The 10872-nt window shown below is 38.2% G+C and overlaps 2 protein-coding genes across 3 annotated transcripts; one reads left to right on the top strand and one right to left on the bottom strand.

The window, feature by feature from the left end:
* Positions 1-5874: 5874 nt before the first annotated feature.
* On the top strand, positions 5875-9053 carry LOC131676874 (uncharacterized). Of its 2 annotated transcripts, XM_058956252.1 has the most exons (3): positions 5875-6325; positions 7612-8468; positions 8531-9053. In XM_058956252.1, exons 1-2 carry the CDS (start codon positions 6283-6285, stop codon positions 8427-8429), a joined length of 861 nt encoding a protein of 286 aa, XP_058812235.1. In that variant the 5' UTR covers positions 5875-6282; the 3' UTR covers positions 8430-8468; positions 8531-9053. The 2 variants fall into 2 exon arrangements, with proteins under 2 accessions (XP_058812235.1, XP_058812234.1); XM_058956251.1 differs by having other exon boundaries at positions 5876-6325; positions 7612-9053.
* A 331-nt stretch (positions 9054-9384) lies between these two features.
* On the bottom strand, positions 9385-10620 carry LOC131676875 (N-acylneuraminate cytidylyltransferase). Its single transcript, XM_058956253.1, has 2 exons — positions 10296-10620; positions 9385-10240 (listed from the first exon to the last, which is right to left on the bottom strand). The coding sequence occupies exons 1-2, from the start codon at positions 10367-10369 to the stop codon at positions 9517-9519; spliced, it is 798 nt and encodes a 265-aa protein (XP_058812236.1). The 5' UTR covers positions 10370-10620; the 3' UTR covers positions 9385-9516.
* Between the last annotated feature and the right edge of the window lie 252 nt (positions 10621-10872).

The following is a 10872-nucleotide window of genomic DNA, read 5'->3' as shown; positions in this document are numbered from 1 at the left end:
GTCAGTTCTCAGTGCCTATACTGAGGATTATAATTCCTCCTTGCTGGAAATTAGACGTAACATTTACTGTCCAACCCAAATCGATTAAATTTCGACTCATCGCCTCAAATTACCTTTCTCCATAAAGTTGCAGACTTATTTCCGTCTAACTTAGCCAAGTTTATTCTAACTGTCGAATTGTTTTTAGAAGAAAGTGGATTATGTTGTGTAATGAAGGAGTTCAAAAGCTCTTCAGACGTCATATTTGTAGTGCTTTGCTGGTCACTGACATGCAATGATCTCATTCAACGATGTTTTTGATTTCAGTTGACGAAAGTGATGGATTTTTTTAGTTCCATGGTGATAAGATGATCTTCAGCATATTTCGAGAATTATTTTACGCTATTTTTGTTATTTTTCACGTGGAAAATTAATTTTCTGGACTTGTCGGTGCATGACGCGCTTTAATCCATCGTTAAAAGATATTATTCGGATGATGTTCAGAAAGCTTACTTTATGTGAATACACAAAGTGTGTTCTGATTCTGTGTCCACACTTTTTCAACAACGTGTTTCCTCAGAATGACAGCTACAACCAGAATATAGCAGCACTCACTAATTCAACTACAAGAAGGATAGGTAGATTGCACGTATACAAAGTTACTGTGAAGTAACTATAACCCGCGCCACACAGGCTCAAATGGAAATATATGTAAATGTACTAATTCTCTGTCCATCACTGTATGAAAATATGCTTCAAATATTAATATTGACAAGAAAAACACTACAGAATAACTGCAGTATTTATCAGGATGCTATTCAATACTTTCTGTGTAAGGGTTAGAATAGAATAGAGCAGCGGCTCTTAACATTCTTTCTGCCACGACCTCCGAACGTAGGACCGAGACGACTAAGCTAGCTGGTATCACAACTGCGTCGGAACGCTCGTTGGCTTCCGTAGTACTGTATAACGGGCGTCCGGGTGATGGCAGCGCAGGATCACCCGAAAGAATTGTCCATGTTTGATTCAGCAAATTATTTGGTTAATTTTAATCCAAATATTGTTTTTAGTTCAAATCACGGAATTTATTGAACTAAACTGGATTTTTGGGTTAAATCAACCAAAATATCGATTGAATCAATACTGAAAGTTTTATTATCCGTGCTTTTCGAAGGTCTACAAAAATTATTGTGTGTTTCAAAGAAACCTGTGATTGGAGCGAAAACTGGTACTGATTGATTCTAAAGGAATCATTGCATAATTTCAACAATCCTTGTAATGTGGATACAAAGAAAAACAAGTTTTTTTCAACGGTAAATTTTTTTTTAGGTCAGATGAATTGAGGGTCTTTGGTGATCCTTCTATGACTATTTGGCCGTGTGTTTATAAACAAATCGCTTCAAACAGTGGTTACCGAATATAGCTCAAAGTAAATTGTTGTCCAAGTTCGTTCAATATAATCTTAGTTGACTTTTCTTCATTTCTTTCTGTCCTGCGACTGTAATTACTAGTATAAACTAGTTTATACAGGGGTGTGAGAATTATCCTTTTTTCGTTCGTAAATATCAGCAGAAACAAATAGAAGCCGTCGTTCTGCTGCTGTAATTGGCCCTGTAAACAATGGATTTGGTGGGCATGGACGGATCGGAAATTCTCAAACTCTTGTAATGTTAGGGAACTGTCAAACCATCGGTATTGTCATACGAGAAAAATATCCAAATATGACGTTTATCCGAATATGCAAGGGTTGATGATTTGAATCATATGTCCTGCGAAAAAACTTGCTGAAATAATACTAGCTTATAAATAAAATTGGATTTGCTTCAGTATTGGAAATGCATTGATTCAAATATCTCATATGTTTAAAACAATAAAAGTTACAATTTGAATCAACAAAACAAAATTTAACATCTGTCGTGCAGTTGTTTCAAAAAAATCTGGCGTTTAATACAACAAAACAAACCTATTGAAATAACGAAATTTGTAGTTTGTTTCGATTGTTGTAATGATCTAATAAATTTTTAAGAATTATTTCAACAATTATTTTATTTGCATCAGCTTTTTTTTTATTGAACACAGTATAACTTGGAAAATTTGTTGTTTCAATCCTCATATTACTTGGGATTAAAAATTATTTTCTGTGTGTTAATGTTTGAAAAAATGTTTTCTAATAAAATATAAACAAACCACCCATAACAACCGATATCAAAGAATATACAGCACTCTCCGAGGAATGGGAAACTCGTGAGTCCATCGTCTCAATTAATCTCTGATATAAGTATATTTCTCGACAAACCTGTGATTACGGCGTAAAAGCCAACTGTCAAAATTCTTTTTGAAAAGAAATTCCGGACAAACCGTTACTGGTCGAACAAAGCAGTTAATGAAAGAGATAACTTTTCTCTTTTGTTTACTGCCAATATCTGTGCTTGTCCGAAATGTCCATCTAAAGCGAATTTTGACAGTTGGTTTATATGCCCTAATCATATGTTTGTCGAGATTTTTGGATTTAGAGCGTTGGTAGCTGTCGATTTTTGTATTGAAAAATCTTTCATAGGTAACCCAAAAGGTTTACTACAGCCCTCTGCCAAGGAAGGTGTTTCTGTACAGCCAGCATCACTACCATGAAAATCAATACAATAGTTTTCGATCGAATCATCAAAAGCTGTATTTGGTTGCGAATTGCCGATTTCCTGAAAGATATCCCGCATAAATGGGTATTATATGTCAATCATTGATTCAAACGCTTAAAAACCATTTTCAATACGGTTCGTTCAACAATAGATTAACTATTGCTTGGTATAATATCAAAGGTAATCATTATCGTTTTACCATTCTTGACCATACAAACAACCGGTAAAGAACGGTCACCATACCAAAATATCAAGAACCGTACAGTTTATGCTGACATGCATATTTTAGATCTAGCTATGCATAAAATATTGGGTCGAGAAAAAGGAATCTCTTCTCTTCATCTTTTCAATTCTATTGATTGATGAAGTTTTATTTTGTTACACGCATGTCCTGAAGCAAGCTAAGTGGACTCACGCTTTATCTAATTGAACTACCGCCGTATTACTGTAAGACGAGGATTTTTGATCATGTGAAACTAAAAGTTTTTGAAATATGGTAAACAGATATGCGAATGACAGAGACCACCACAGCACTTTCACAAAAGTACAAATTAGTATACAAAACTCTGAAATAAGATACACGGAAGATAATGGCAATGGTAACGGAAATGAGTATGGTAGTTTAATAGTTGAATTATAATGCTGGAATATATCAAGAGTCTTTCCAACATGGTGAGTATTACATGAACAGTTTGGAAAGGGTTCTAACGCTTTCTGGAATGGTATTGATTTATACGAAATGATATCTAATCATCCCGCAAGATGCAAAGTGGCATTTGAAATGTTTGAATATAGTGCATAACGCCGAAAATAATTATTTGTTTGGGGCTTTATAGTTATACCCTAATATACATCGTATGATTTAAGAGCCTAACGACCTGTTCAGGGTATCACCCAAACAATATATGGAATCGTTGCACTATATAGGTTCAAATTCGTGTATAATATTTTTTTTATTAGGTTAACGTATATGTACATAGGTCGCTGTCAAACACCATATGCTGGTATAGGTATTGCTAGGAGGCTGGTTTAGTATGAAGCACGCAGAAGAATCAGGCCTTTTTGAATCAACAAAACGTTTAGTTGAATCTAAAACGTGACGAATGACTATTTCAAACTGAAATGGGCGCTTCCTGAAAGCATGCATTTGGTTTGGTTCAACAAATACTTCTGTTTGCATTTTAAAAAGAAACATTGTTGAATCAAAATAAAATTTGTTAGATCTAACTGATCTCTTTGTTTAAACCTCAAGAATCTTTGTTTGATTTCAACTAAATTTGAGTTGTTCTTTCCTTTGGCTAACACCAAAGATTTGGTTTTGTTACTTCGAACTTTTTTGTTCGGTTAAACTTATCATGATTTTGTTTCAAACGAAATATTTGTTGAAACTATTGAAAAGCCAACAAATGAATTATTTGGTAAATTCAAGCAACAACATTAGTTGAACCAAACCTAAATCTTGTTTATCACTATATCAAACGGGAAAATTTAAAACCAAAATTTGTTTAAGGTGTCTGATTTTTTTTCTGCGTGAAGGTACGCAAAGTGTGCAGAGAATGAAGCCAAAAAATACCTACCTATCGAGCAAAATTAGAATCCAGCTTTGCTACAGAAGTATCAAAGACGGATTTCAATTGTGCTTTTTATGACTTCACTCTTTGCGTAACTGTTCTCTACAAAACTGTGAGGCAACCCTGTACCTGAGTGCAGGGATGCCAAACTTCCAGATTTATCTGGATTTATCCAGATTTTTAAGCGTCGACCTAGGATAGGATCCGCCAGTTGGCTTCTTCTTATATTTTACTAATCCCTGTTGAAAACGATATACCCCCACTCGACCAATGTTGCCAAAATATTTGTTTTTTTCGGTCGTATATTTGTTCTGATTAAAATATTCTATATTATGTACCAATTTCATGGAAAAATCAAAGATTTAGTCTTTATATCCGCATTTAAACGATCATAACGTTTTTTTCCATCGGAATACAGCAAAACAAAATAATATATATTCGTTGTTGGACATTACGAAAAATATCTTCACGCCTCTTCATTTTTGTAAGTTGCTTTCTGAGTCAAGCAACCTCTGTCACAAGAATAATTTTCTCTGTTCGGATTTATTTTAAATATTCTAAAACTACTTTTCTGCAAGGTTTAATTTTTGTTTTGGAGCAATGTATAGGTTTTTACATGTGATTGTTTCGGAGAAAACAGCAGTAGAAAATACACTCTCCTATTTACACCGATGATCGATTCAGTTGAAAACTCAACTAAATTCAACTGTATCGATAATACCAAAGGAAGAACAAGAAGCGACTTCCGGGATAACTTTCTCCCTGTTTGCTCAGTACTTCCAATTTACTCGGTACTGGAACAAAGACAATTTTTACATGAAGTTCAAAATATTTTCATACTTACGCTACACAGCCTGTTGATTTCGAAAAGAGGCATTTCCGCATTATTCCGCACACAGAACAGAATCCACGATAACCGCGCTACCGGATCTCTCGGGAATTTCAGTTCTGGATAATATGTTTGATTTCCTCTGCCAAATAATGCCTGCACTTCATAATTACAGACGGATGTTATAGAAAGAAAGCGGTATCTCGAGAAAACAAAAAAATCAACACGGTTAACAATCGTCGTTTTATGTTTGATATCACAATATGACAACACTTCCAAGCAGCCCTTTAGTACTTTTAGTTTCCAAGCCGAAGGTTTGCCTATGTCACTTTCGTCCAATCACGAGCTGGTTCAGAATTGGTTCAAAAACAGGGGACAGAGCTGGCGGATCCTATCCTAGGTGTCGACAAGACATTCAGATTTATTTTTGTCTCATCCAAATTTCAGAAAATTTGTCCAGATTTATCCAGACATTTGAAAAAATAGCAAAATAGGTTACAAATTCGTCGTTGATTTTTAAACTACTGTTCGAGAAGATCTGGAAACAACATACCGAAGCTTCAAATGATGAAAATTAAACATTTGGTATTTGGTGGCGTTATTACCGAATTTTCAGATAGCCGAGATATATTTTCATAAGTAAAATGCCACAAATTAAGCTCATATATGAGCAAAAAAGCTTTTTCAAAAAAGATTTAAACCATCCGGCCAATTCCAGACTTTTCTAGAAAATATCACAGATTTTTTGAAAAAAATACTTGGCATCCCTGTCTGGCTGTATTTCGCCTTGATTTTCGCCTGTGTAACTACCCACGACTTGCCCTCATCGCTATAAAACCGTCAGGCAGCCGGCATCAAACTGTCAAAACTCAAACCGGCATCACACTATATCTCTGACAGATAGATCGCTTGCTTCCCGTTATATGTTTAAGCTGTGTATGTGCGTGCGTGCTTGTGAACCGGCTCCATCGCGGACTAGCTGTCTCTCGAGTCTCGACCACCATCCCCATCCATTCATTGACTACGTACTGCTACTGGTATTGGTCTGCCTGGAAGAAGTGCGGCTGCATAAAATACTGATCAAATCGTAGCATCATCGAAGCGAAAAGTATTCTTCCGTGTTCCTTTATTATTTCGTGACTACAGTGGTATTAAAGATTAGTGCTTTGCGGATCACGACGAAAATCAACAGTAGCATAGCAAACGGAACTAACCGCTAAGTAAAAAGTTTATCATCAGCACAACAGGGAATAAAATTCCTAAACCAAACATGGCAGTGCCGACCAAGGACGAACTTCGCAAGGAAATTGCTGGTAAGTAGTGAGGTACTCTGGGGGATCCATTTGCCAGTTTTTCTTTAGTCCCGGTGAATAATCGCAGGTGTGTGACTGAAAAATGTGAATGATTAAGAATAAAAATGGAGATTCTTTGGGGCTCGGGTGTAGCAGCATTTGTTCCTTCCGATGCCGCATGTGTGAGTTTGGTACCGGGTGATAGTGAATAGGAAGAAGCATAAATTTATTTATGTGCATGTGTATGGAAAATGAAAGGAGCTCGAGATGCTTTGCCGGGAGTAACTTTTTTCTTGTCATGGCTTGCTGGATATTTTCATTCGTTTTTTTGACATTCTAGATAGAGAATCGAGTGTACCATAGATTCTTTAGAATATAGCCGAAAATGGGGCACAGCAGTCGCAAAAATCCTAGCTTCAAAATTCAATTCACGAGAATTTAATTACCGATATTTATATTTTTTCTGTAGTAATCATAAACATTGTTTAAATTCAATGTTGTTCTCAGGTCATTCAAATTTTTATGAAATTTTATTTAAAAATGCTTTTAAGAGGATACTTTTAAGCCACGAATTTTCTAATTATGATGTGATGTATTTGGTCCGCCTAAAATCGTGTATATAAATATACAGAAGAAACAAATTAGATGGGTAATATTTCACAAGTAAGAACTCAAAATTTTTCGATCACTTCAAAATACGAAGTGGGAGCTGTTGCAGTGGAAAGTATTATTATTTTTGCGAAAATAGTTCTGTAAATTGCGTTTCGTCTTCGTCTCATCAGAATCCGACACTAATTTGAGGACAGTACTATAAGCTAGCGTCGGATTGACGCTAGCCCCCAAAACGAAAACACTGTGTTTCTGAGCAAATCTCTAGACCTGCGTGATGTCCCGCAAGCAAAGCGGTGTTCTGATGAAATCGAAAAATATGACCAAAAATTGTTTTTTTCCACTAAGAAATATTTTTTGAACCAACTTTGCGCGTGAAGGGTAGAAATAGAGTACAGTGTATTTCTTATAATTTTTTCATGCAAAATATGCAAATGGTTCAACTTTCTTCTAAAGACACGTCCACGTTCTAATAAATGAACACTAAATTTCACGTCCAACGACCACTTTCTTAGAACCCAACTAGCATAATACGACTGTAAATTCATAGTACATAAAAAACGGATTTTAAGAAAAAAAATTCAACTTGACAAAATTATTCTTAGAAATAAGATTTGAAATAAATATTTGCCCCATATTTTTTCCCAAATTCCTATTTCCCGTAATAATTTCTCCCCTCTTTTCTCTTTCTTCCGCAGCCATCCTGAAGGATGCAAACCTGGAGGAAACGGCCGCCAAAAAGGTGCGCCTGCAGTTGGAGGAAAATCTCAAATGTGACCTGTCGGCACGCAAGAAGGAAGTCGACAATCTGGTGATGGAGTACGTCAATGCCCAGGACGAGTCCGGCGAGGACGAGGAAGAAGAGGACGAAGAAGATGGTGAGGATGAGGAGGAAAAAGTTGCAGAAAAGAAGGCACCGAAAAAGAAAGCGGCCGCCCCCGCCAAGAAGAAGTCAGCAAGCGACGATGAAGATGGCGAAGGAGAGGAGGAAGAAAACGACGATTCAGACGATGGGGGTGCTAAGAAGAAGGGCAAACGAGGTGCCCCAGCGAAGCGTGGTGCTCCTGCTAAAAAGAAGAAGAAGCACGGCTCGGACAGTGAAGAAGAATCGGACGGATCTGAGGAATCGGACGACGATTACAAACCGAACAAGGGTGCCAAGGGCAGTGCAAAGAAGGCGCGCGGCCGGAAGAAGGGCGGCTCGGGTTCCGACTCCGACGGAGACTGGAAGCGGGCAAAGCCTAAGAACAAGAAACCGGCTGGCGAAAGGAAGAGTACCGGTTTCACACGCCCCTACACCCTATCACCGGAACTGGCCGCCATTTGCGGCGCTGAGTCACTGCCCCGGCACGCGGTCGTCAAAAAGGTCTGGGCCATCATCAAGGAGCGCAACCTGTACGACCCAAAGAACAAGCAGTTTGCCATCTGCGACTCGGAACTGCAGAAAGTCATCGGCGTTAAACGGTTCCGCACGTTCGGCATGCTGAAGTATCTGAAGCCACATTTCCTGAACTAACTTTAGGCGTAAATGCATGCGCGGGACAGAGGCGAAACAGTACGTACCATTCTCAGTTTAGTTGTCTTCTTCACTACTTACTTACTGACTGTTACGAGCAGCCTGGAGGGCCTCTTCCAAATGCGTCAACCACATACTAATAACTAATATTCCGAACGGACAAACGTGTGTTAAACAGGATACAAATATCTTAAAGTTCGTTGTATGCGAATCAAACATATGGAACGAAGCAACAAATATATAATGTACAACAACAAGATCGCGAAGGGTAGCTCGCGAGGACCGGTGTCGCACTCCGGCCAAGTCACTACAAATCACTAACTAGTTGTGATGATTAAATCGAGTAAATTTAACAAAGTAAAAACCATGTAATTTTGAACTTACAAATCAGACAGGCATTTTTATTGGATCATATATATCTACTATCTAGAAAGCTACTCAACTTATTACTATTTTTTAATTTTTTTTCGACCATGGTATTAGTCGAAAATGGACACATCCGACAGTGGAGTGGAAATATTATTTTTTTAAGTACGGTAAAAGATAGAGAGGTAAAAAAGAAGAGTGCATATGATTGTGGTAAAATCCAATAAAAAAAGCGTAAACAAGTTTCTACGAATAAAAGCAATGCAGTACTTGGTGCGAAGTGGGTCACCTATATGCGTATTCGAAATCCCACCAAAATCAACGTTTTACGAGACTGAAGAGTTACCGGACGTAAGCGTTATAGAATATCCTTAATCAAAAATCCCATTCTTGGTGTAAGCCGTGTTGTACGGCACAAATACAGGACGAGAGCCACAGTTCTGTTAATTGTCGTAGTAGGCTTCTACCATATTCACATTACCCAATTTTAGTTGCCGGGGTAACGGCTTTCATAATATCACTGACATCGACAAAACACGAAAAACGCTTCTCGGTCGAATCTGGCCCAGTTTCCTCATAAACAAGTGTGTTCAGATACCGGCAGATTTATTTCGGTAAGAATAAAAAAGTACATACAAGTGCTCTCGTTTTCCAAGGTTTAAACCTGTTCAAACATTTTCGCTTCAACATAAAAGTAAGTGCTGAAACAAACCTAACCTTTTTATCCATCCTTTCGTCTGGCTTCCACCATCATTCTTGCCAGTGTCAAATCCTCGCTACGGTCGATTTCCAGCGCATCCCTGGCGTCAATTTCCACTACAGCACAGTTCTCGTTTTGAAAGCGACCATCCGTCAGCAGAGTCCGCCTGGCAAAATAGAACATTCCAGCTTCCACCAGTTCTCCGGTCCAGTCCTGACGACGTGGCCTCCTGGCGGGGTCAAAATTCAATGGAATCAACTTGCTACTGCTGCTGACACCGTCAGCAGTTCCGAACGTCCAACGCAACTTGAAACTTCTTACCACGCTGAAAACGCAATCCACTTGTGATGACTGTTGAAATTTTGGGAACGCCTCCTCCAAATATTTAACCGTCAGGAAGGGAGAGGTACACTGCACCAGAGCAACGTTTTCGATCTCACGATGCTTGCTCAGAAACTCCTGCGTCGATTCAATGGATGTGGTGTGATCTTGGGCCACTTCTGGTGGCCGGATGTGCACCAAGGTTTGATTCCCCGGAAAAGCTGAATATACTTCGTTTGCAATCCGGTCATCGTCGGTGGAAACCCAAATCGTTTCGAATCGACCGAACCGGTGTATAATTTCGAGTGCTCGAACCAGCAGTGATGTTTCACCAATTTTTGCTAGATTTTTCAGCGGAATTCCTTTGGATCCGCCACGGGCTAGGATCAGGGCTGCGATGCTGACATTCGGCTGAACTTGACATCTACGAAAAGGATTGAGGATCATTGATTGTATAGCTCCAAGGACAATTTACTTACATTGGCTCCTTGTTTTCGCAGCAATCCGAATACTCTAAGTAGCAAAACAGAACGATAATCACGGTCAGACGCATGGTCGTTGAGCGTCTGGCAGCACAATGTACGGCTCAATAGGTGGTGAGATTTATTTAATTTAACTCAATCTGAACTATCATTACTATCGTTTAGCTTTTTTGGTGCTTCTTCATGTGTACCGCTACCACTCGTAGAGTCATTGTAAAGGTAAAAATAGGATTGCGCAGAATAAATATTACTGTGCGTTAAGGGAATCACATCGTTGGAAAAATTCTGAGGATTGGTTTTGGAAATTTGCAAGTTTTTTATATTTTATATATTTATATATATTCTTATGTCCTTTATTGGCAGCTTCTTTTGTGAAACCCTAGAACGCCTTCACTCGTCTAGCTGCTCAGCATAATGATAATAGAAAAAATTGAGGATTTGCCTGAGCCATGCTGTAATGAATACGTATATTGACTAGAACAGGGACCGTTATAAGGACTAGCAGTATTAGTATGTTTACCATATCAATTAACAGTGGATTGGTCCGCTTCTGACCTAGGAGAAAAAAATGATA

The sequence above is a fragment of the Topomyia yanbarensis genome, chromosome 1, assembly GCF_030247195.1.
Source record: "Topomyia yanbarensis strain Yona2022 chromosome 1, ASM3024719v1, whole genome shotgun sequence".
In the NCBI taxonomy this organism is placed as follows: Eukaryota; Metazoa; Arthropoda; class Insecta; order Diptera; family Culicidae; genus Topomyia; species Topomyia yanbarensis.
The sequence above is the reverse complement of the archived record's forward strand: the minus strand, read 5'-3'. Positions and strand labels throughout refer to the sequence as shown.